The sequence below is a fragment of the Cucurbita pepo genome, chromosome LG20 (genome assembly GCF_002806865.2).
Source record: "Cucurbita pepo subsp. pepo cultivar mu-cu-16 chromosome LG20, ASM280686v2, whole genome shotgun sequence".
NCBI classification, from domain to species: domain Eukaryota; kingdom Viridiplantae; phylum Streptophyta; class Magnoliopsida; order Cucurbitales; family Cucurbitaceae; genus Cucurbita; species Cucurbita pepo.
This window is the reverse complement of record NC_036657.1, coordinates 4,355,009-4,381,324: the sequence shown is the minus strand read 5'-3', so window position 1 is coordinate 4,381,324 and position 26,316 is coordinate 4,355,009. Positions and strand designations below refer to the sequence as shown.

General features: G+C 35.4%; 3 protein-coding genes and 1 non-coding gene across 4 annotated transcripts; 3 read left to right on the top strand and 1 right to left on the bottom strand.

Moving 5' to 3' along the window:
* Positions 1-1,096: 1,096 nt before the first annotated feature.
* On the top strand, positions 1,097-7,859 carry LOC111783060 (C2 and GRAM domain-containing protein At1g03370-like). Its single transcript, XM_023663936.1, has 9 exons — positions 1,097-1,928; positions 2,139-3,380; positions 3,457-3,639; positions 3,773-4,062; positions 4,164-4,280; positions 4,376-4,638; positions 6,335-6,509; positions 6,640-6,912; positions 6,997-7,859. The coding sequence occupies exons 1-9, from the start codon at positions 1,559-1,561 to the stop codon at positions 7,186-7,188; spliced, it is 3,105 nt and encodes a 1,034-aa protein (XP_023519704.1). The 5' UTR covers positions 1,097-1,558; the 3' UTR covers positions 7,189-7,859.
* Positions 7,860-14,224: 6,365 nt separating this feature from the next.
* LOC111783125 (protein phosphatase 1 regulatory inhibitor subunit PPP1R8 homolog) lies at positions 14,225-19,844 on the top strand. Its single transcript, XM_023664012.1, has 2 exons — positions 14,225-14,826; positions 18,659-19,844. Exons 1-2 carry the CDS (start codon positions 14,351-14,353, stop codon positions 19,470-19,472), a joined length of 1,290 nt encoding a protein of 429 aa, XP_023519780.1. The 5' UTR covers positions 14,225-14,350; the 3' UTR covers positions 19,473-19,844.
* Positions 19,845-22,331: 2,487 nt separating this feature from the next.
* On the bottom strand, positions 22,332-22,404 carry TRNAA-AGC. The gene has a single exon. It is a non-coding gene; the product is annotated as a tRNA-Ala (tRNA).
* Positions 22,405-23,698: 1,294 nt separating this feature from the next.
* Positions 23,699-25,923, top strand: LOC111783639. Its single transcript, XM_023664557.1, has 3 exons — positions 23,699-23,817; positions 23,889-23,892; positions 24,422-25,923. The coding sequence occupies exon 3, from the start codon at positions 24,554-24,556 to the stop codon at positions 25,643-25,645; it is 1,092 nt and encodes a 363-aa protein (XP_023520325.1). The 5' UTR covers positions 23,699-23,817; positions 23,889-23,892; positions 24,422-24,553; the 3' UTR covers positions 25,646-25,923.
* The last annotated feature ends 393 nt before the right edge of the window (positions 25,924-26,316 follow it).

The window sequence follows — 26,316 nt, the reverse complement described above, 5'->3', positions numbered from 1 at the left end:
AGACATCCATTCAACAAAGCTATAGTTGAGTGTTACAAGTATCATCAATTATGACATTTAAGATATGAGTATTCTCAATGGGAAAGGAAGTGCATTATGCTAAGCTTGAGGAGATAGAAGAAATGTTGTTGATGTCGTATGTGGAGCTCAATCAATCAATGTGTCCAACAAGGAATAGTTCTCCGATCTTGAATTTCGATCTTGCTTGTAGAGTGATTCGAACCTCAAACAAGTATTCTTGCCTTGAGATATTCGATCAATAAGGTAATCCGAATCTTACTCCCCTTGTAATGATTTTCATATCATTTGATATCAGAGCTTTCCCTTGAGCTGATTTCCTTATCATTTTGGTATCTAACACTTTCCCTTGGGTTGGTTCCACATTGTTTGAATGATATGAAATCACTACAAGGGGAGTAAGATTCAGATTACCTTGTTGATCGAATATCTCAAGGCAAGAACACTTGTTTGAGATTCAAATCACCCCACAAGCAAGATCGATCATGTCTAGCTTGAATGATTCTTGTTGATCAAATATCTCAAGGCAAGAACATTTGTTTGAGATTCGAATCACTCCACAAGCAAGATTGATCATGTCGAGCTTGAATGATTCTACATGCAACCTAAACTACATAGAATTGTAAATAAACTTAGCCATCGACTAAAGAAAAGCACAAATGCTCATTTTACTATATTTTCCAAGTCTACTTACAAATAGAACATACATGTCTTTACATAGCCTCAAAATAGAACTCTCGACTTTACACGAGACATTTCAAGAGTTTGTAACATTCATACGCCACTAGCATTTTCTTTATATCTTCATTGAAGTATATTGTATGATTGATGTCTCTTGGTTCATATCACGAGAGCTTATGCTTTAGGTGGACAATATCATACTATTGTGGAGGGTTAACTCTTTATTCGAGTTGGTACGATTGAACCCAATTTATAATTTTTTTTGGATCATCGAACTTTTTCGAAAACCGTAGAAAAGAACCCTAATTCACTCCAAATTGGGGTCGGGTGGAAAAAGGTTGTTTGTATAAATGGTTGGTGGCGCAATCATAGAAAACTGAATCGGACAAGGAAAGTCAATGTTGGAGCCTAATCTACATGCTCCGTGAAAGGAAGAAAGAGAAAGGGGAACGGAAAGGAAGAAGGCGCAGCCGTATACGCGCAATTGGGATTGCAATTTGCAATTTGTAATTATATGATCACGATGGCTAAAAGTCTCGCTCACTTTAAACTTCATCCAACTTCCAAATCATTTCCCCTCTTTTTCTCTATCTTTTCCTCAACAATTTCTTGCTCCTCCGGATTTTCTGCTCTTCCAATCTTGTTTCAGTTTACGAATGCGTTTCTTCTAATTTCTTGCAGCGCTCGGATGAACACCAATTAGTTTATATTCTCATTGTTTTAACTGGGTCATCGCGGGTGTTGACGCCCCATTTCGATTTCATTTTCGTCTACCTTTTCGAACATTTCACTTTCTTTCATTAATTGCCACGCTGATTCTCTGTTTCCGTTTCCAATTTATCTCTAAGAGTAGAATTCTATGTGTTCTGGGTATAAGAATATGAAGCTTACTGTTCGTGTAATAGAGGCGCGGAATTTACCAGCGACGGATCTAAATGGATTTAGTGACCCCTACGTTCGGTTGCAGCTTGGTAGGCAGAAGTTTAGGACCAAGGTGGTTAAGAAGACGCTGAATCCAAGTTGGGGGGAAGAGTTTAGCTTCCGGGTGGATGATCTTGACGAGGAGCTATTGATTTCTGTCTTGGATGAAGATAGGTATTTCAATGATGATTTTGTTGGACAGGTTAAGATACCCATTTCGCGGGCTTTTAATTCTGATAATGGGTCGCTTGGTACTACTTGGCATTCTATTCAACCTAAAAACAAAAAGTTCAAGCAGAAGGATTGTGGTATGTTCTGTTCTCCATAGTTTTTCATGTATCTTCGTTACAAATTTATTTTTGAGAAGTTGATGATTATTTCATGATGTGTGATCCAATTTTTGGTTGTGTTGCTGAAATTGTGATGAAATTTTCCTTGAGCAATGTTCATTTTCTTGTTATGAAATATGGTTCCTGAAAAGGAGTTGAGGAAGTAAGTTTTTGTTGTAATCTTGGCAGGTGAAATCCTTCTTGCTATATGTTTTTCTCAAACCAAAGCATTTGTAGACTTCAATTCTAATGGTGGTGTATCTTATCCAAAGACTTCCACTGATGAAATAATGGGTTCGCCGTCGAGGTCTCATAGTGGCAAATCTAGCTCACCATCTCCAGTGAGGCAAAGAGAAAGTTCGTTGAAGGAACATAGATCTTTTCAACAGAAGACCTTTGCTGGTCGTCTTGCTCAAATGTTTCATAAAAATTTAGATTCTGCTTCACTCATTTCGTCTCGAGCTACTGACCTATCAGAGATATCTGAAATCCCTGCTTCTGAAGTTTTGGAAGTCAATTCAGAAGAGCAATCCTCTATGGCCACATTTGAAGAAGCAATAAAAGTATTGGAGTCAAAAGATCAAGAAACTGAAACCCCATTGAATTTTCCAGGAATAATGGTTGATCAATTGTATGCCATTGCACCATCTGACCTCAATTCTCTACTCTTTTCATCAGATTCAAGCTTTCTATCATCTTTGGCTGACCTTCAGGGGACTACAGAACTGCAACTTGGAAATTGGAAGTTTGAGAATGGTGGTGAAAGCTTAAAGAGAACAGTATCATATCTTAAGGCTCCAACAAAACTAATCAAAGCTGTCAAAGCATTTGAGGAACAAACGTACTTAAAAGCTGATGGAAATGTTTATGCAGTTCTAGCTATTGTAAGCACTCCAGATGTAATGTATGGGAACACATTCAAAGTAGAGATACTTTACTGCATAACGCCTGGTCCTGAGCTTCCATCAGAAGAAAAATCTTCACGACTGGTTGTTTCATGGCGAATGAATTTTCTGCAGAGCACTATGATGAAAGGAATGATTGAGAATGGAGCCAGGCAAGGTATAAAGGACAATTTTGATCAGTATGCTAGCTTGTTATCTCAGACTGTTCCTCCAGTTGATCAAAAGACTATTGGATCAAACAAGGAACAGGTTTTGGCGTCTTTGCAGGCACCGCCACCACAGTCAACCTTTAAACTTGCTGTCCAATATTTTGCTAATTGTACTGTTGTGTTCACTACTTTTATGGCTTTGTACGTGCTTGTACATATTTGGCTGGCTGCACCTAGCACAATTCAGGGGCTTGAATTTGTAGGGCTCGACCTACCTGATTCAATAGGCGAATTTATTGTGTGTGGTGTCCTAGTTCTGCAGGGTGAACGTGTTTGGGGGATGATTTCACGCTTCATGCGAGCCAGACTGCGAAAAGGTAATTTCAGTATAACGCATGCAGCCGGTTTGTTACTACAAGCTCTATCTGATTGCGGTGCCTTCCTTTATAACAGGGAGTGATCATGGAGTCAAAGCACAGGGAGATGGATGGTTGCTTACTGTTGCTCTAATTGAAGGGTGTAGCTTAGCCGCAGTTGATTCAAGTGGATTATCTGACCCATATGTGGTTTTTACATGTAATGGAAAAACAAAAAACAGCTCAATCAAGTTCCAAAAATCTGATCCTCAATGGAATGGTATTTTTGTAATATGTTTGATACCTGTTAGTTATTAATCATGAAAATCTATTTTTGTTGTAGAAACTATTGTCTTAAATTTATACTTGATACAAACTAATGTTCTTACACAGACCTTGTTTTTTTCTTTCAGAAATTTTTGAATTTGATGCAATGGATGAACCTCCCTCCGTGTTGGGTGTTGAAGTTTATGATTTCGATGGGCCTTTTGATGAGGCTACATCTTTGGGATATGCTGAGATTAATTTCCTCAAGACTAGTATATCAGATTTGGCTGACATTTGGGTACCCCTTCAGGGGAAGTTGGCTCAAACATGCCAATCCAAATTGCACGTGAGAGTTTTCTTGGATAATACCAGAGGCAGCAATGTTAATATTGCTAAAGAGTATTTAAGTAAAATGGAAAAAGAGGTTGGGAAAAAGGTACATAGCCTAGCATTCTACCTTAGAATTTACGTTCTTGACTGGATATCTCTCTCTCTCTCCATTCAAATACTAACACCTTTAGTTGCAATGAATTGTAGCTCAATTTGCGTTCTCCTCAGTCGAATTCAGCCTTTCAGAAACTATTTGGGCTTCCAGCTGAAGAATTTCTTATTAATGACTTTACGTGTCATTTGAAACGTAAAATGCCAATTCAGGTGCTTTAGTTATTTCGTAGTTAATTGTTTATTTTCATCCAGCAATTAAAATTATACTTCATGAGTTTCATCTAATAATTAGTTGCTGTGTCCAGGGGCGCATCTTTCTGTCAGCTAGAGTCATAGGTTTCCATGCAAATATATTTGGGCACAAGACCAAATTCTTTTTCCTGTGGGAGGACATTGAGGATATTCAAGTTGTTGCTCCTACTCTTTCATCAATGGGCAGTCCAATTATTGTTATCACTCTCCGAGCGGGTAGAGGTATGGATGCAAGGAGCGGTGCAAAGACACTAGATGAGGAAGGCAGACTGAAGTTTCATTTCCATTCCTTTGTATCCTTTGGTGTAGCACAGAGGTAATTTCGTACACGCTTGCTAGTTCAGTACATTTGATTTTTTACTCATGTCGTGACCTTTTTGTCGACTCTTTTCTTTTGGTACGTGCACTTACTCATTTTCTTGTCTCAAATGGAATTCTTTGCTCTTTTCTTCTAGAAATATGTACTTGTATTCTTATCCAGAAAAAAATTTATTCCCTTACATTATGGATCTTGGATGTGTAGGACTGTGTGGGATGTTGTAGTAAGATTCTAAATACAAGAGAATGTTAGGATTACTTAATAGCTTGTTTAGTAGTGGTTCATTTGGTTGTTTAGTAGTTTAAGGATTGGTTGTTTTGCTTAGTTTGTAATAGGTAAGGAGTAGGGGCTTTGTAAATACACGAATGTTCTCTTGTAATTTGAACACTTTGATAATTGGATATTTACAAAGCCTTGAGTCCACCTAATGTTTATTTCTTTTCTCTCGTTGTGCTGCTAGAAAATGGTCCTTTGTTCTCCTGAAAATCATTTCCATTGGAATACATGACTATTTGCATATGGAACATCACTTATTTATTTGATATCAATTGTTAGGCGTCACTCATTGTCTTCTCTTATGAGAGGTAGGCATCATACAGATTTAATATATCTCCAATCTGTAGTGGTGGTAAAACTGAATCCGATCAAATCGATATCCTCGAACTTCTTCATTCATTAATTCTTGAAGAGAGAGAGACAGTGGAACCATTTTTCTAGTTTTCTAGGGTTTCCTCCCATCAGCATTCCCAGATAGGTTAGGAGCCACTATCCATCAGTTTACTGGAGTTTGATCGTCTGATTTTCTATCTTCTGCTAGCTAATGTGGATCCAGTGATCACAGTTTTCTGCTAGTTAGTTTTCACCCTGAAGCCAGCTCAAGCATCTGAAGGAGGTTTCGAACTCGTGTGTGCATAAGAACATAAAATAGTCATCTAACAGATGTCGCTGTTTCTTCCAATATGAAAACCTTGCAAACATTTAGTCATCATCCGCCCACGCTCCAAATAGGCTCAAGAAATGAGCTAAACTAAAATGAAAATAGTGAGAGGTTATCACTTGCCTCAGCACCTGGATGTCTTTGGTCTAACTTCAGTTTGTCTTTTCAATTATTTTAAAGGCTAAACCTTAGTGTTACATATGCAGCTCTCCATCGGAGAACACTTCCCTAGATGGGAAATCCCATTACGTTAAGCTTTCACCTAATCACTTTTGACAACCACTGCTTCATTTTTCTCAGGTTTTAATCGACTATCTGGTAAACCATTAGAAATGAGCCTAGAATTTGTCTATCCTTTATGAGACAAACTCATTATAGCAAATGATGATTGAAATTAGCCTCTTTGATTTGCTCTAAAGTATTTCGCACCCTTGATAGGGTCTTCCCAAAAGTGAATTCTGAGATCCCACATCGGTTGGGGAGGAGAACGAAACATTCTTTATAAGAGTGTAGAAACCTCTTCCTAGCAGAAGCGTTTTAAAAACCTTGAGAGGTAGCCCGAAAAGAAAAACCTAGGATAATATCTGCTAGCGGTGTGCTTGGGCTGTTACATGAACATTCATATTGTTTACCACCCCAAATTGTAGGGAAGCAATCTTTGTGTTCATGCATTTAGAAACAATGTTCCAATAACTTTTGCATCTGATTCCTTTGATAAAAAAATTAAAAAAAAAGTAACTCTGAATTGATTTATAGGACAATCATGGCTCTGTGGAAGGCCAAATCTTTGAGTCCAGAGCAGAAAGTTCGAATAGTCGAAGAAGAATCTTCTGAAGCTAAAGGCTGCTTACAATCTGAAGAGAGTGGATCATTTTTGGGCCTCACTGAAGTCAGTATGTCTGAGGTTCTCTCTTCCACACTTTCTGTTCCTGTAAGCCCTCTTTCACTCTCTCTTAATTTTGTGCACATGAACTTGATTTGCACATTACTATACTACCATGTTTATTTTATGACTTTATGTTTATTTTATGTTGTAACAACATTTCTGCTGGTGCTTCCAGACCAGCGTTGCTATGGAGCTATTTAATGGGGCTGAGTTGGAGCGCAAAGTTATGGAGAAAGCTGGTTGCCTTAATTATTCATTTACTCCATGGGAATCAGAGAAGGAGAATGTTTATGAGAGGCAAATATATTATATTTTTGACAAACGTATCTCCCACTACAGAGTGGAAGTGACAAGTACACAGCAAAGATACTCACTCCCCAATAAAAATGGTTGGCTCGTTGAAGAAGTCTTGACTCTTCATGGAGTTCCCCTTGGCGACTATTTCAATGTATGAATATTGAGTTATTATCTTGCCTGTCTATTTGAAAAACTTTTAAGCTCATTGTTTTGTTCAATGCATCTTTCCTTGCAGGTTCACCTTAGATATCAAATTGAGGATTTACCTTCTAAGTTGAAGGGATGTAGCGTACTAGTATCTTTTGGAATGGCCTGGCAGAAAAGCACTAAGAATCAGAAAAGGATTACAAAAAACATCCAAAAAAATCTACAAGATCGTCTGAAAGCGACTTTTGAACTCGTTGAGAATGAATCTGCAGCAAAATAGTGCTTCGATTTAATGTTCGTGGAGATGATTTATACGTGCGCAAGGGAGAGCTGGTGCTTTGATGCTGGGTGATATTCTGCTTCCCTTTTCAGCTAAACGTCTAGCTGATTCAAGCTTGATTGGCTAGCACGTATTGAAATCTTTACCTGCTTCATATGATTGGTTGGAGGACTCTGAGGTGAATGCTTAAATTTGATGGAATGGAGATTGCTTTGACCTTTGGAAACCTGGTGTTTTTTATCTCAGTAAGCTGGAAGTTTGTGCTACGTTTGCATACAGTTGCTGCGTTGAAACTCAGAAGCCCCTTGGAGAGTTGTTATCAGTGCTTCCCCTCTCGATGAGGATGGCATAGGTAAAATACTTAGTCTCGACGTGGCCATGGTCACATTCTTTGTTCATTAGTTTATACCCTTAGGTTGTTTGTAATCATTCATTGATAGGCAGGATCTACTAGCAGGTATTATTAGTGATGGCGAATCATCACGTAGAAGTCTCTTGGTTGTTTTACGGTGCATGAGACATAAATGCTGATTCATTGTACATTGTAAACCAAGTAACGGTATGTTTTTAGTTCAATTTTTTGATTGATCTAAGACCGAGCCATTTCTAGGGATAAGGACTGGTGACTTTTTCGATTTTTGGAATATAAAGGTTTCAGGAGGTTAGTGTCACGGCTATGCTTGTCCAACGCCTTGTCGTGTGTCGAATGTCATGTAGAAGTCTCTTGGTTGTTTTACGGTGCATGAGACATAAATGTTGATTCGTTGTACATTGTAAATCACGTAACGATATGTTTTTAGTTCAATTTTTTTATTGATCTAAGGCCGAGGCATTTTTAGGGATAAGGACTTGTGACTTTTCTTGTTTGTTTTAATTTTTGGAATATAAGGTTTCAATAGGTTAGTGTCAGGGCTGGCTTGTCCAACGCCTTGTCGTGTGTCGAATGTCATAGTCATGCTTGTCCAGGGTGCGTTGCTTGTGGCCGCGTGCTCACTCCAAACCTCTTTTACTTGCTTTTATATTAGATAGGTCTTTACTAGTTTTGTTAGGTCAATCTAGGGGTGAGTTGTCAAATCTTCTTACCAGGGTTATACGTTATTTCTTAAATCAATTTTCAAATGTTTTCTAAAATATTATATTTCCTCATTTTCTAAAACCTTTTTCTGGACTAGAGACTAGAAGCTTGAGTCGGATCTCAAATTTAGGTCGGGCTGACTTATCTCAAGATGAGAGAGAGTATCAGACAATCGTGGTGCTGTTAATCCTAATAAAGAACGTCACTGTGTGTCGAGGCTTGAGCCTGTGGTATGATCCTCTCTCTCCCCGAAGAATTATTCAACGGATTCAAACAAATTAATTGACAAACCTTTCAAATTAAATTAGGGTTTACTCCAATGAGTTCGTCTAACATAAGACACAAATTTAAAAAATACAAAAAAAATTATTATAAACAAAATAAAATAAAAAATTGGTTTAACATAAAAGTATTTTAAATCTTTTTTAATCTTAAAATTAGTTTTGTCTATATTTAATAAATACTTTTAATTTTATATTAAATAGATTCTCCAACTTTTTAATTTTAAATCTTTGTTAATGGATTTTGACTTATTGGAGGCTTAATAGTAATAAATTTAAACTTTAAATTTAACCAAATCATCACTAAAACTTTTCAAGTATTTTAATCAATTAATAAACTTTGATAATTTACCTTAGAGGTAAAACTTTATCTCTTTAATATTTCAAATTAATTAGCTCGACTAAGTATTTATTAGCAAAAATTTTCGAACAGACATTTCAATTCAGAATATTACATAGTGTCTTGTAAAAGTATACAGTAAAATGTAACAAGTAACTAGTAAATTATTGATTCTGACATAAAACTATTCTTTTAAGTTACTTTTATGGTTGAAAATTAAATGAATTCAAGTATTATTATAACTGAATTACAAGTGAATTTAACTATCGAGAAGAGTAAATAGAAAAGTTACGTAACTATGTGGTGAATTTTAGCTATTTTTAATAGATTCGGAAGCTCTCATCTCAAAGTCATGCATAGTGATTACTTCTATAATTATTTTGTAATTTTTGTTAACAATATTATAGAAGAAGAATATTCGTAACCGTTCAATTACTTCTATATACGAAACTAAAGTATTTAAAGAGGATTTTCAGAGAAACAACTATGTATCTAAAGTGTCTAACTAAACAAACATACAGATTACTAATAACAACTCTTTAATAAACTGAAATAACACATACAGTATGTAATTTTCCGGCCTCCCCTATAAGGTTTAACTGTTCATACCCACTTATTTATACAGAGGAATCGACATATTAGTCATACAAAATTAATAAAATAAGAAAAGAAAGTACGAGATTAGAGAGTTATCGTAATTGTTGTTGTTCTTCAATGAAAGTTCCCCATTTGTCCCCACAGAAACCTTTTTATTCGGTAGTTGACTTGCAGATTTATATTAAATTTTTCGCATGTCATCCGGATAATGGATCACCTTTTTACGTTGAACCAGGATGGACTATTTCATGTTTACTAATTAGAATAAATGAAGCAGTTAATGATGAGTATGTATGCAAGCAACCACCCTTCGACCGCCACCAGCACTGGTAGCTCACCATTATCACCACTGTGCACTGCAACCACCCATCGATGGTTGTCGTCGCCACCTGAAAGAGTGAACCATTAGTTTCGTTAGGCTTGATACTTTTAGTCCAATCTCAATTCTGGATTTGAGGTACCTCTAATATTTATCTCTAACCTTCAATATAGTAACCAAGGTACCAAAGTCGGAAGTCGAAGCAGCAACTAACGACCTGTGTTTGGAAAGTAGGAATTGTGCTCACATATTCTATAAGAGAACGATGACCGATAAAGCCCAACAAATTTTGGAATTGTTATACCTTGTGCAATTTAGATTGATTTGTAGATGTGTTAATGTAGGTTCGGTCTAAGTCAGAGCTGAACTGATATTTTTAGTAGCCATTAAGGGATACATTTCGGGTCAGGAACTTTCCTATTGAAACTAAACTGTTTTGTTTTCTAAAATACGACCGTATGTGTATGCCATTCTATGGATTGTTATATGGATGTTGTTTGTTGTCATGCCTATTAACCATGAGAATAATTGTTTTGGGACAGCATATGTGAATGCTATGATTAAACTGTGTACATCAGGTAACTAACCACTATTGTTCACATGGATGATTGTTGAAAATTATTTTCATCGTAAGAGTTAGATGTTGTGTGTATCGGGTAACCAACCACTATTGGTCGTTGAGAAGTGTTTGCTGAAAACTATTTTAGATGAGTAGATTACACACTGTATTACGAGCAATCAACCATCAAGGTCTCTTGATTTTAATCGATGAACTATATGATCGTTTGCATATCTGACCTCAATAGAAGAGAACCTCACGCACACAGTTTTAAAATGAATTTTTAGGTAGAGCAAGGCTGTAACATGAGAGTGACGAGCCTGAGAATTTATTATTTGAAATTATTCGATTAAATTGCATATTTTTAAATTATTTAGAAAGGCGTACTCAAGCATGATATTTTTGTAAATTATCTTTAGCATGTTTGTATATATTTTAAATTATAAATTTTTTATTACTAAGTGGCACTAAAATATATTAGAAACAATAACTTACGAAAAATGCTATCGTAGATCTTTTGTAGCGGTTTTCGTATATCGTGACAACCTATATTATTAAAAGTCTGAGACTTTTTATAGCGTTTTTGTGTAGCTATAATAAATGCTTTAATTATTTTAATGTACGTTTGAAACACATTTTCTCAACATTATTAATTTTTTTTAATATAATTTACTCTTTGCTAAATTCATGCACATGAAATAATATTTCATAATACATTAAATACCAACTAACTTCTATTCATAATCTACTTATTCGCTACAAAAAAAAATATAGTATTCAACTGGATCTATATAAGAATATTAGACAGTTACACTTCCCCGATTTTCAAATCAGCTCTTCTCCACCTACAAAATAAATAGAACAAAAGCTCACGATCCACCATACATCTACCAACCTTAAAGGTACTCAAATAACCATCGATATATTCTATATTCCACCCTTTTACGAATATCAATTTTTTTTAAAAATGAAAAATTTGAAAGTTCACGAATATTTTTTAAATTTGGGGTATTTTTTTAATATATATATATATTTATTTATTTATTTATTTATTTATTTATTAAGTTTAAAGATATTATTTTATCCTTTTAAAACTTAAAAATATTTTTGAGATAAATAGTAAATTTCAAAAGTTTTTTTTTTTTTTTTTTTTTNAATAATAGGGAATCGTTAATCTAGAGGTGATAATATAGATAAATAATTAAAAAAATATATTATTGTATTTTTTTTAAGAGGTTATAAGTATTAATAAAATTTTATGAGTAAAATTTTAAATGAGATATTAACAATTTTTATCATATAAATGAATTTTCGTGAAAATTGAGAGTATTTTAAAAACAAATAATATTTTAAATTTTAATTTTTTAATTTTAAGAATATTAATGAAACAAATTAAATTTGAGGGTTAATAATTTCTGTAATTTACCCAAAATTGGAAACGAACTTATTTTGAAGGAAAACTTTGACAACAGAGAGAGAAGAGAGAGAGAGAGAGAGAGAGAGAGAGAGAGAGAGAGAGAGAGAGAGAGAGAGGGAAAGAGCGATTTGGGTTTGGCATTAAGCATAAGCCGAAAGATAGGGCGATTCAAGGAAGAACGGCAGGCAACCGTCCGCCACTTGGACGGCCGGAGATATCAGGGACTCCGCTGCTCTCACTCTCCACAAATCTCCTCTTCTTACTTCACCCTTCTCTCAACCTAGATACCCTATCACAGGTGAATTTCTCCCTCTTTTGTCTCTTCTGTTCAATCGACGTATTTCAACTATCAATGAAATCGAATTCAATTCAAGGACCTTCACTGTTTTCTTCATTTACTACCTTCTTTCTCCTTCAATTTTTCTTTCATGTCCTCACTTTACTCTTTCAAACTTCAGTTCTACTAACTTTTTCAACAACAATTTCTTTTCAATTTAATATCACCATTCAGTTTCTACTCTCTGATCAATGTCTAAGTTCTTCATTTTTATTGCCCTAGTTGGACGAATTGTTGCAACTTTAATTTTCTCCCTTCTCCTTGTTTATGCTCCCTACCGCAAGATTTTGTGTTGTGCTCAGTTCCAATTCTGCATACACTATTAGATCTGTGACTGTTATTAACTTGTGACTTTTGCGATGCCATTTTTATTTTTTATTATTTTGTTTATTTCAGTCGCGTGTTGTCTGATACAGTTAGACTTTGAATGAAGTTAAAAAAAAAAAAAAAAAAAAAAATNTTGAAACACATTTTCTCAACATTATTAATTTTTTTTAATATAATTTACTCTTTGCTAAATTCATGCACATGAAATAATATTTCATAATACATTAAATACCAACTAACTTCTATTCATAATCTACTTATTCGCTACAAAAAAAAATATAGTATTCAACTGGATCTATATAAGAATATTAGACAGTTACACTTCCCCGATTTTCAAATCAGCTCTTCTCCACCTACAAAATAAATAGAACAAAAGCTCACGATCCACCATACATCTACCAACCTTAAAGGTACTCAAATAACCATCGATATATTCTATATTCCACCCTTTTACGAATATCAATTTTTTTTAAAAATGAAAAATTTGAAAGTTCACGAATATTTTTTAAATTTGGGGTATTTTTTTAATATATATATATATTTATTTATTTATTTATTTATTTATTTATTAAGTTTAAAGATATTATTTTATCCTTTTAAAACTTAAAAATATTTTTGAGATAAATAGTAAATTTCAAAAGTTTTTTTTTTTTTTTTTTTTTTAATTTTAGCAAAAAAAAAAAATAAAAAAAAATAATAGGGAATCGTTAATCTAGAGGTGATAATATAGATAAATAATTAAAAAAATATATTATTGTATTTTTTTTAAGAGGTTATAAGTATTAATAAAATTTTATGAGTAAAATTTTAAATGAGATATTAACAATTTTTATCATATAAATGAATTTTCGTGAAAATTGAGAGTATTTTAAAAACAAATAATATTTTAAATTTTAATTTTTTAATTTTAAGAATATTAATGAAACAAATTAAATTTGAGGGTTAATAATTTCTGTAATTTACCCAAAATTGGAAACGAACTTATTTTGAAGGAAAACTTTGACAACAGAGAGAGAAGAGAGAGAGAGAGAGAGAGAGAGAGAGAGAGAGAGAGAGAGAGAGAGAGAGAGGGAAAGAGCGATTTGGGTTTGGCATTAAGCATAAGCCGAAAGATAGGGCGATTCAAGGAAGAACGGCAGGCAACCGTCCGCCACTTGGACGGCCGGAGATATCAGGGACTCCGCTGCTCTCACTCTCCACAAATCTCCTCTTCTTACTTCACCCTTCTCTCAACCTAGATACCCTATCACAGGTGAATTTCTCCCTCTTTTGTCTCTTCTGTTCAATCGACGTATTTCAACTATCAATGAAATCGAATTCAATTCAAGGACCTTCACTGTTTTCTTCATTTACTACCTTCTTTCTCCTTCAATTTTTCTTTCATGTCCTCACTTTACTCTTTCAAACTTCAGTTCTACTAACTTTTTCAACAACAATTTCTTTTCAATTTAATATCACCATTCAGTTTCTACTCTCTGATCAATGTCTAAGTTCTTCATTTTTATTGCCCTAGTTGGACGAATTGTTGCAACTTTAATTTTCTCCCTTCTCCTTGTTTATGCTCCCTACCGCAAGATTTTGTGTTGTGCTCAGTTCCAATTCTGCATACACTATTAGATCTGTGACTGTTATTAACTTGTGACTTTTGCGATGCCATTTTTATTTTTTATTATTTTGTTTATTTCAGTCGCGTGTTGTCTGATACAGTTAGACTTTGAATGAAGTTAAAAAAAAAAAAAAAAAAAAAATTGAAAGAGTTGATGATTCGTGTTTTCTTCTTTCATTGAAAATATGTTCTGTTAGGTCTGTGGATCATTTGAAGTTCGATGCTGATGTCACATTGTGCTTCAATTATAATAAACCTCAGCCTAAGAGCATTTATTTAATCTGTAAGTGATAGAGATTAGAAAATGTATGGAAGAAGTGGCCTCGATAGATTCAAGAAGGCTCAGACCTTGGAACCGTTCTCTGTAACTGTCAATTCTACTTCACATGACTCTGCTCAATCTTCTGGCAAAGAAGGCATTCAACCACTCGTTCAATATTCACAATCAAGATCTTCGCACTTTCAATCCATTGACCAACATCAATCCCATGATTCAAAAAAACTTACTGGACCTGAAGCAGGACCATTAGTGGGGCAGACTCAGCAATCAACTCAGGTTGGAGGAAGTCAGTCCACTTGGCAGCCTCCTGACTGGGCAATTGAACCACGTGCGGGCGTTTATTATCTTGAAGTCTTAAAGGATGGTGAGGTTATAGATCGAATTAATCTGGATAGGCGGCGACACATTTTTGGGAGACAATTTCATACTTGCGATTTTGTGCTTGATCACCAGTCTGTATCACGCCAACATGCTGCTGTTATTCCTCATAAGAACGGAAGGTTGGATGTTTGTTTTCTTGACAATAATATCATTTNTAAAAAAAAATAATAGGGAATCGTTAATCTAGAGGTGATAATATAGATAAATAATTAAAAAAATATATTATTGTATTTTTTTTAAGAGGTTATAAGTATTAATAAAATTTTATGAGTAAAATTTTAAATGAGATATTAACAATTTTTATCATATAAATGAATTTTCGTGAAAATTGAGAGTATTTTAAAAACAAATAATATTTTAAATTTTAATTTTTTAATTTTAAGAATATTAATGAAACAAATTAAATTTGAGGGTTAATAATTTCTGTAATTTACCCAAAATTGGAAACGAACTTATTTTGAAGGAAAACTTTGACAACAGAGAGAGAAGAGAGAGAGAGAGAGAGAGAGAGAGAGAGAGAGNTTTATTTGTTTTATTTCCTAAGTTTTAACCCATTACTAGTCCTTTGAATTTTATTGCAGGTTACAGGTTATTTATATATCTAGAATTTGAATTAATTGTAAATATTCTTGATACATTGTGATATTCATGTTCTCATCATTGACACAATGACAAACCTACATTAGGGTAGTTATAATTTATAATTTTCGATTTTGTTGAGTGAAGATGATTAATAATTATAAATAGTGATTATAAATAGAGTGACTTTTCCCCTTTTCATTTTTTTTGGGGTGCGTTGGTGTAGCCTGTAAGGAGGTCACTCATAAGGTTGTAGAAGAATTGGTAAAAGAAATAATCATGTCAAAGAAATTCAAACTCTTGTAGTTTGATGATTGCCTCTAGAATCACATTGGAATATAGGCACGTTGGCTAAAAGATGGAAAAATGTTAAAGGAGTCAATGAACATCGGAGCAAGGGAGATTGGATATCTTGGGAATAAACTTCAACTGGGATCTTATGGACTCACAAGAGCGAAGATGCTATTGGAGAAGGAACCACTTTTATTAAGAAAAAGAGTGAAATCCAAGGAGGAGTTCATAAAACAAAATGGAGGAAGGAATGGTCATAGTTGCAAGATTGGTAGTGTCTGTCACCAAGGTGTTTAGATTTTGGCGAGTAGGGAGAAGATGGAAATGCTCCCTTGTGTTTTCTGTGATCAAAGAAGTGAGCAAGATAACGTGGTTCCATTCCACCACATTAGCACAACCAATGTAGAAACTATATAACTCAGTTACTTGATGCTAGTTAAGGCTCTAACTTCACTTGAAATATAAGATTTAGGCGTGGTAGGGGTGCATCCAATCCATAAATGAAAACATGTTACTACAATTCTTTCAAATATACTTTCTTCCATGTTTAGAATAAAACTAAGCTGTTTGCAGTGTGATCCACTTGGCTGATGAGTCTCTAGCGACTAAAATGTGATCAAACCAATGGGCTTACTGAGCAGATTTGGGATCATTAACAAACACACATCTTGTTGGGTTTCTTTTCTTTTACAAGATGAGGTATTCCTGGTGATGGTAGATGTGAATAATCTATTCTTTGTGCGATCAATGTTGGAGATGATAAGTTTGAAGAGTCCTTTGAATGCTAATCCATCCACCTCCATATAAGGGTACTAATTTGGATTCGTGGAATTGGAAAATTGGTGTAAGCCATAAGCTGCTGTGGACATTCTTTTTATGTACTATAAATCATGTGATTGTGATGGGTTGATGGTTGTAGGCAATATCAGCCAGTGAGTTTGAGTTGCCTTTTCCTACTGCATCATCGGTGAACTGTGGTTCTACTGTGGGCTCAATAGTTAGGAAAGTTGAACTTTTTGGAGGAGCGTGGAGAAATTGGTTGAAGGGTAGAATTGTGTGTTATGGTTGGATATTAAGTTATTATGTTTTAGGAAGGTCCTGTGCTTACCATACTATATGGAAATTTTCTGTCCCTACATATTTGTAGGGGGTCAAATTAATTGGCCATTGGTATTGATTTTAATCGGCAACCCTTTTGTAGCTAAATTTGTGGAGTTTGGGGAGGAATTTTTTGCTGGATTTTGTAAGTAGTTTCCGTCCATGGCTTTCATGCAAGCCTTTCAAGTGACATAACCCTTGTTACAACAATTTCCCTTTTTTGAAGCAAGAATTACGTACAGAAGTCTGTGTGCTTTATTTTACTAGTTGTCTATTAAGTGGCTGTTAGTGTTACTTGATTCATCCCTGTCCTCTGTATTTTAATAGTTGGATTGTTTTAGTGGTATATGAATCATAATTATTAGGTACCTCTGAAGGCCCGGACTTGGAAAGCATCAATGAATTTTCTTGANATGTTGTTATCTTTTGATAATTTCAACACATGTAATTCAAAAGTGTTGAGACTTCCTGGGGTGATTGTTAAGTATAATTTCTTGTTTAATGAAAAAAGGGTTAATTTTTTTCAGTTTAAAGGTGATATTTAGAGCTTGAGAGGCTCATAATTGAACTGTATTGGTCTGAACATGAAAATGATGATAGGTGTCCATGACAATGTCAAAAGCATATATTTATTTTATAGGACCTATCATGTAGAGTCTGAAAAGGTAAAAATGTTTTTTCAATTAGGTACTTAGCGAGATGCAAGGTTTTGTTCTCTTTCCCCTATCCGTACCAGATCTGATGTTGCAGTCTGTGGCTTTTGTTATGGGGTTCCTCTCGAGTTATCAGAACTTTCTGCTTTGCTTTTGCTGCCTTTGAGGTACTTCCATGTTAAATGTGGAGGAGTGATTCTCGTTTGACCTCTTGTCCTCCACAAGGCCTCTTTTTTCCAGCTCTCTCCTGTAACATCTGAGGGTTTTCTCGCTTCCCCTATTGACTCCATTTTCCTCACTTTGGAAGGTTAAGATCTTCAGAGAGATTTAAGTTCAGGTCTTACATGAGAACGTTAATACTTTAGAGTGCGTGGTGAAGACTAATGGTGAACATGAAAGGCTGAAAAAGACTTGTCCGACAAAAACTATGGTTTTCTCAAGTGGATTTATTATTTAAAAATCTTAGATTTCTTCTTCTCTCAACTCTTCTCTCGTTCTTTCCCTTTTGCTTTTCTCTGCTTCTTATCTCTCCTCCCGTTCTCTCTTCTCTCACCTCTCAACTGAACTATCTTATTAGGGGTGTGTAGAAGGGACTTTGACCATAACTTTTTGGAGTTGCTAGGTTGCTTTGTCGATTTGGTCTAAGTTCTTCAATGTCTTTGGAATGTCCATGGTGCAGAATAGTGATTGCAGGATTATGATCAAGGAGGTTTTGCTGAATTCCCTTTTTGGAAGAAGGGCAAAATCTTTAGGAAGACCTGTTCCATTGCCATCATTATGGGGATTTGGCTTGAGAGGAATTATAAGATATTTGAGAGGAGGTGAGAGATTCGAGGGGGAGTTGTGGGAGGTTTCAGTTTTAATGCCACAGTTTAGTAAGCATCATTGGCTAAGTCCTTTTATAGTTATTAGTTAGATTTTATTCTTTTGGATTGACGTCCTTTATGTAGGTTGTTGGACTCCTTAGATTTTATTCTTTTGGATTGCCGTCCCTTTTTGTAGTTTGTTGAGCTCCTTTTGTTGGGCTGTCTTTTTTGTATTCTCTTGTATATCTTTTATTTTTCTCTCTGTTTCTTATGAAAAATCAGTTTTTTTTTTTTTTTTTATGGATTACACAAACATTACCTCTAGAATAGACTAACCTGTTAAATGTTTTGAGAATTGCTAGTACATAAGAGGGATGGTTTTCTTGACCTGCTTAGAAAACGATTTAGCAGCCATCTGATTTTATTTCTTTCTTAATTATTAATTTTTGCACTACTGAATTTTCAACATCAAAAGATACTTTTTGATGGCCATATGAATTAAACAGTATTAGTTGATTTTGCAGCATATATGTAATTGATTTGGGATCTGCTCATGGAACTTTTGTGGCTAATGAGCGATTGACTAAAGACTCTCCGGTCGAGCTAGAAGCAGGACAGTCTTTGCGGTTTGCTGCATCAACAAGAACTTATATCTTGAGAAAGAATAATGCAGCACTTTTTGCTCGTCCCCCATTGCCCACCGAGTTTGATTTACCACCACCTCCTGATCCATCTGATGAGGAGGCTGTTGTTTCTTATAATACACTACTAAATCGCCTAGGTCTTACCAAATCTGGCCTGCCTTCATCATCTGAAGACAACAACCCGGCAAGTGCAAAAGATGCACAGCATGGAAGACCTACCAAAAAGCTTAGGAAGATGAGAGTGGCTTTCAGGGATCAACTTGGAGGGGAGCTGGTTGAAGTTGTGGGGTTTTCAGATGGTGCAGATGTAGGGACGGAACCTGGTCCAATAGGTGTTAAAGAAGGAAGTCTAGTTGGGAAATACGAGTCTCTGGTGCAGACTACCATAATACCAAAAGGCAAGGAGCAGTCTTCTTTGAGGGGAGATAATATTTGTCCAAAAGGCGTGACTGGTAAATTACAAGAAATCTTGAATAGGGTAAAAAATCCATCAAAAAGCGGAATTTATGATGACCTTTACGGAGAATCATTTTCAGGAAATGTGGGTTCATCCTGGGCATATTCTTCTTCTGGTACTGCTAATAAACCGTCTTCCCCTCCTAAAGTTTCGATTGGTAAAGCTTCCACTGAGAACCACGAAGAAAATAACAGGACCAATATTAACGACAGTGATGATGACTTGTTTGGTAACTGATCACAATGTGCAGAATGATCGTGGAAGTTTGTGTAGTTTTTCGTTGTGATAAAATGGTTGGAGTTCAAAGGCTGCAGCAATTCTCTGGATATGAATTTTTTCTTCTTCAAATGTAACCGGAGACTTCGATGTAGTCCATCAGGAATTTTCTTTTGTAGTTGCACGCTCTACTAAGGGGCACATGTAAACCTGATTATAATATTTAAGATTCTCTCTTCGGAAGTCTATACTGCTTAGAAATGGAGGAAATGAGAAGAATTGCGTAATTTTCATTGCAATTATCTGACAGGCACATCCTCAAATCAAACGGGTGCTGGTCGTCTGTAAGGTTAGTGGTTGTTGCTTTTCTGGTGAAGGGTACACACTTCATGATTAAAGTTTCATTTTGGCTAAGAACACCATGTTCTTTTCGCATGTCAGTTACTGTTTTGTACTGTTCTGTTTCGTAGAAAGGGTTTCCGATTGAAAAGGATTTTTGTCAGTGTTATTCCTATTATATTATTCCTCATATGGAAACGCTCTCTTCAAAGGATATCTGCAGGTACTAATAGGTAGATTTGCAGGCTACAAAGGATATCTATCTAGAGCTCAAGAGTAGCTTGTTCGAGCCTTTTTGGGCTGAAAAGTTGTCTTTTCATGATTCCATCAAAGATGCTTCCTGGAGTCAAATTATGGCAACAGGTAAAATTTAATTCTCCATGTCTTGGGGCTTTAAGAGGTTATATGAATGGGGTAGAAGTTTATAGTCATAGATGTTAGTTATAGAGCCACTCCTATCAAGCAGTTGTCTGGTTAAGAATTCCTTAGTTATAGAAGTTTAGAAAAACAGTGGCATCCCACTGAATGGATGCGTTTTGGTGTGTTTGTAGTATTCCATCATAATCAGAGTCAAGTTTGACTGTTACCATTTTGGGATATGTTTAATTCTATTCCATCATGCTTCTTTTGTTACCTGTCTAACCTACCTTCCTAATGTCCTCTCCCTTCCCCTTTGTACCAAAAAGCTCAAGACTTCTGTCTCGGTTGGTTTTTTATTTGATTCATGAATCTCGTCGTATATTACAACCTATTCGATATGTAATTCGATATTATATTTCTTATAGTTTTTATTTTTTTTTAAATTGTGCTTGTTTTCTTGAAGTTGAAGTAGAAGTCAATGTCTAGAAAGAAAGCATATGGATTGGAATGACAGTAGTAGTAGTATTGTGGCTGTAGAGATTAGGACAGAGAGCAGTGAAGTGATAAGAAAATGTCATTAAAATTGATATGGGAAGATGGTGATGATGATGACTGATTTTGATTGGAGTATGATGGAATGTTGATAGGATTGAAGGGATGGGTGTGTGGGTCCACTTTCTTCCACCAAAAAAATTCATTAACTTTTGGATCTGTTGGATCCAAATAAACAAAAAAAAAATTGATAAATTTGACAAATTTGACCAAAAATCAATCAAATAGCAGATTCTATGACCTCTCTAGCAACGACATCTGCACAGGGGCGTCTTATTTTTACTTGAAAAAGTACTACGTGGGTTTAGTATTTAAAAATACTCGATAAGTAGCTCCATTGTTGAAGTCGGGAAATGCAAACATCAGCATTTATGGTGGAACCTATCTTTTCATAAAAACATTTCATGGCCTTGAATTCTACTTTCCAGTCTAGGTGAAAACTGGATGTACACGGCCCTCACGCATGCACATGGACCCACTAGGCAGACATATACGTACTCGTTGGGCTTACCCTTCAGCTAGCGCATGCTCATGTTGCCAAAAACTGAAGGAGCCAACATGATATAATGGTGAAACATAGATATCATAATGTATGAGTCTATACTCATCGTAATAAGGAAGTATCTTGACATACAAGACGCATAAAGTCTCATAATATCAATTCATTTCATTTTATGTATGATGCAAGTCATACCTCCCATCTTTTCATGAGGTAACATCCTATGAGACATGCATACATAACATTTGTCTTATCTTTCATAATTAATATACATCCCGTTCCTGCCCCTAACCTATTTTCTTTTCTCGAATTAGTATGAGTGCAATAAATATATATATATATATATATATATACATACATACATACACACACTTACGTACAAATGTTATATAAGGAAGGGGCTAACAAACACAAATATGAGAGAATATAGATAAGAAAACTGTGTGTAAGATACCAAGAACCCTTCGAGAATCACTACATACTTAGTATTTAAATGGTTCTCACAAAACACATGTACTAATTTTTTTTTTTTTTTTATTGATCTTAAAGATTAATATTATCTTTTTATTATTATTTATTTTTAACATTGTTTCTCTTTCTCAATTAGTACATGTATTTTGAGCTGAAGTATAATTAATTTATTTAAATTAAAATTGTAATTAATAATAATAAAATTAAATATTCCATTGTAATAATTACTTTATACATAAATATTTTTTTAATTCTTTTTATTGATTTATTAATAAATTATTATAATAGTATAAGATTTATAAATATATATATGATATACTTCATTTAAATTTCATTTTTTGAACTAAATAGAATTAACTAAAAATTTTATAAGCGTAAAGAGTCAAAATAATAATAATATTAATAATAAAAGGTTTGAAAATCAAATGACTAATATTAATATTGTATTATAATGATGTCATAATTTTATATAAATAAATAAATAATTGTGTATTAAAATATATGATATTTTATTTATATATAAAGAAAAGATTTCCTCGCCTTCGTATTTGGGCTTAAATGGGCTCTCCACCGAAGGCCCAAGATAACGAAGTTGCATCAGTCCAGCAGAATGTGGGCAACTGGGCCCCGGAAAGATTTAGAAAAAGAAGAATTTAATTTGGAGATGCGGGGTATCGATCCCCGTACCTCTCGCATGCTAAGCGAGCGCTCTACCATCTGAGCTACATCCCCTTGATGTGTATCCTGCGTCAAGTTTACTTATATTATCTTAAGTTTTTAATTTAATTTCTTCGTGAAAAGTGTTCAATAGACCTTTTGTCCACGAAGGCTATTTCTTTGGATTTCAAAAAATATAAGACGGGTTGTGCCCTAGAATGACCCCCTACGTGACTGCGCAGCTTTCGAACGTTCCTCAAAGCGGACAATATTTGCTAGTAGTGAGCTTGAGCTGTTACAAATGGTATTAGAGCCAATCACCTAATGGTGTGCTAACGAGGACGTTAGGCCCCCAAGGGAGGTGGATTGTGAGATCTCACATCAGTTGGAGAGGAGAATGAAATATTCCTTATAAATGTGTGAAAACTTTTCCCTAGTAGACGCGTTTTAAAACCGTGAGGTTGACGGTAATACGTAACGGGCCAAAACGGACAATATTTACTAACGGTGGATTTGAGTTGTAAAGACTTATGCAAACGAGATTTGATTAGGGCACCCAGTTCTCGTACACATATCACATAAAGACTTGTGCGAACCAAAGTGTTGAGTGTTTGATTGGTTAAGCACATTTAGAACATCAACTAACCCCATTAGTTAAATTATGCCTCTAGACAAAGTTCGAATGAACTATTAGCCATATAGGGCCTAATGAATCATACCCAATGGAAAGGTGGAGGTATCTATGAGTCAGAAATAGCGAGACGATAGTGCCATGAAATTAGTTATCTCTAGGACCACAATTTATGCACAGCACTAAGGACGTTGAATACTAGCAGAGACCCGTTAAGAGCCTATAAGTACGTTGCTTACTGAGTATTGTAGATTATCAGGTAGGTTCTGGTCTTTGGCGTGAACGGACAAGAGTCGTACAATGCTACGGGGATCTTTAGATCATGTCTTTCCCATTATTCGATATGCAACGTTCCAAGGAATTTTTTTGTAATTTTTTTACATCGTACATAGCTTGCTCATTTGAAATGTCCGGCTCAAATTAGTATCAGGCATAGTCTCTTCCTACCTCTATGGAAGGCATAAAAACCAACATGCATCTCGAAGTCTTATCGTAGAGTATTTCAGTAATTTCTATAACATACCTATAATGAATTCTCGTCCAAAATTTCTAGGGTTTATCTTTTTAAGCATAGATATTCTTTCGGGAGCCGGACCTAGCTATAAATCAAAATTAAAAATAAATAATATTTAAATAAATTAAACTTAGTATATGGCAATTACATTTTAATTTTTTTTAAAAAATCAATTAATCTTATATTTAGTCTTCATGATCGTATATATGAAACCCTAACCCGCCTCCTATTCTTTATGGCAGCCATTCTCTCATAATCCCCTTCCCGCCGCTCGCTGTCACTCCTCCGCCTCCCATTTTTCCCCTTCCCCGCCGCTCGCTGCCACTCCTCCGCCTCCCATTTTCATTATTCGTTACTCTTGCGAGGCATTCGTGTTTCTCCGATTCGTCTTCTCAAGAGGAAGCAGGTTTTGTTTCCCCTCGCGTTTTCACAGTCATGTTGTTGCTTCGTCGGATCATTCTAGTCAGGCAGACATCATCAGTCTTTGCTCACGGATTTTCTGAAAGTCCGTTGAAATCTCTCAGATACTCATCGACTTCTTCTGAGATCGCATCATCTCCAAAATCTGCATCGCCGGATTTTAATTCTGTCAAGCCAGAGAACGATGAGAAGCCTGTAATCGTGCTCTTTGAGAATCATGGATTCTCAAAAACACAGATCTCTGAGCTTGTCAAGAAATTCCCTCAAGTTCTTTCAGCGAACCCCGAAAAGACGCTATTGCCAAAATTGTTGTTCTTTGAATCGAAAGGCCTTTCTTCCCCCGAGATTGCCAAATTAGTGTGTAGTTTTCCTTCGATTTTAACGCGAAGTTTAGACAGAAAAATCATTCCAGCTTTTGATTACATTCAAGTGCTACTTCAAACTAAGGAGAAGGCTATCGCATCCATAAAACGGTCTTTAGGTATTCTCACTTGGGATCTCCAAACTATTCGTCCCAATGTTGAAACNTTCCCCGCCGCTCGCTGCCACTCCTCCGCCTCCCATTTTCATTATTCGTTACTCTTGCGAGGCATTCGTGTTTCTCCGATTCGTCTTCTCAAGAGGAAGCAGGTTTTGTTTCCCCTCGCGTTTTCACAGTCATGTTGTTGCTTCGTCGGATCATTCTAGTCAGGCAGACATCATCAGTCTTTGCTCACGGATTTTCTGAAAGTCCGTTGAAATCTCTCAGATACTCATCGACTTCTTCTGAGATCGCATCATCTCCAAAATCTGCATCGCCGGATTTTAATTCTGTCAAGCCAGAGAACGATGAGAAGCCTGTAATCGTGCTCTTTGAGAATCATGGATTCTCAAAAACACAGATCTCTGAGCTTGTCAAGAAATTCCCTCAAGTTCTTTCAGCGAACCCCGAAAAGACGCTATTGCCAAAATTGTTGTTCTTTGAATCGAAAGGCCTTTCTTCCCCCGAGATTGCCAAATTAGTGTGTGGTTTTCCTTCGATTTTAACGCGAAGTTTAGACAGAAAAATCATTCCAGCTTTTGATTACATTCAAGTGCTACTTCAAACTAAGGAGAAGGCTATCGCATCCATAAAACGGTCTTTAGGTATTCTCACTTGGGATCTCCAAACTATTCGTCCCAATGTTGAAACTCTGATACAAATTGGAGTTCCTGATTCCAACATTGCAACCATTCTTCAGTACCAACCACGAGTGTTCTTGGTAAACACCGTCCGATTCAAGGAGATTGTGGAGGAAGTTAAGGAAATGGGATTCAACCCTCTGCGATTGAAGTTTGTTCTTGCTGTTTTTGCTATGCGAGCAATGAGCAAATCTACATGGAGAAAAAAAGTTGAAGTTTACAAGAAATGGGGATGGCCTGAAGAAGAGATTCTCGTCGCTTTTCGAAGGCATCCCTGGTGCATGATGGCTTCCGAGGACAAGATCAATGGCATAATGGATTTCTTTGTGAACAAGATTGGATGTGAACCTTTATACGTTGCAAAGCGACCTGCTGTGATTACACTTAGTTTAAAGAAGAGGATTGTGCCAAGAGGCGTTGTTTATCAAGTTTTGCTGTCAAAGGGTTTGATTAAGAAAGATGTGAATCTTCCTCTGGTGTTTGAGTCTACTGAAAGCCGATTCTTAGGCAAATTCATCGACCCTCATAAGGAGCTGATTCCTGGATTGTTGAAGTTGTATAAAGAGAAATTGGAGGATGCTAAGAGATAGCAGGTTCAATCTCCTTCTCTAAATGTTAATATTAACCTGTTTTGCTTGTTCATATGTCTATTCATATCTAAAATTGATGTATGTTCAAGAGCTTGTGCTGAATTGGCTGCTATTTAGATTGTTGACTAAATGATGGTTTGAGCTGAATTGACTATAGCACGTTGTAAGTGGAGTTAGAGGATTCAAATATGTCTAAACTAGTTTTGGCTATACTCAGAGTTGATTGTTGACTGTACTGTACTTTCGCTAATTTTGAATTATAATGCTACTTTCGCTAATTTTGAATTATAATGCTACTTTCGCTAATTTTGAATTATAATGCTACTTTCGCTAATTTTGAATTATAATGCTACTTTCGCTAATTTTGAATTATAATGCTACTTTCGCTAATTTTGAATTATAATGCTACTTTCGCTAATTTTGAATTATAATGCTACTTTCGCTAATTTTGAATTATAATTCTACGTTGTGTTTCTAATTTATATCAATAACACAACCTTAAAAAAGGTCATTGCTATGTCACCTACTCTATTTATGTGAGATATCGTATAAGTTGGAGAGGGGAACGAAGTATTTCTTACACGGGTGTGGAAACATTTCCCTAGTATACGTGTATTAAAATTGTGAGGATGATGGCGATACACAACGGGCTAGAGCGGACAATATCTGCT

What these genes read in the sequence shown, in the direction of transcription:
- LOC111783639 (XM_023664557.1), top strand. Translation starts at nt 24,554, where the DNA reads ATGTTGTTGCTTCGTCGGATCATTCTAGTCAGGCAGACATCATCAGTC.
- LOC111783125 (XM_023664012.1), top strand. Translation starts at nt 14,351, where the DNA reads ATGTATGGAAGAAGTGGCCTCGATAGATTCAAGAAGGCTCAGACCTTG. An exon ending in ATTCCTCATAAGAACGGAAG is followed by an intron (nt 14,827 to 18,658) that starts GTTGGATGTTTG and finishes TTGATTTTGCAG; the next exon opens with CATATATGTAATTGATTTGG.
- LOC111783060 (XM_023663936.1), top strand. Translation starts at nt 1,559, where the DNA reads ATGTGTTCTGGGTATAAGAATATGAAGCTTACTGTTCGTGTAATAGAG. An exon ending in AAAAAGAGGTTGGGAAAAAG is followed by an intron (nt 4,063 to 4,163) that starts GTACATAGCCTA and finishes AATGAATTGTAG; the next exon opens with CTCAATTTGCGTTCTCCTCA. An exon ending in CCCTTGGCGACTATTTCAAT is followed by an intron (nt 6,913 to 6,996) that starts GTATGAATATTG and finishes CTTTCCTTGCAG; the next exon opens with GTTCACCTTAGATATCAAAT.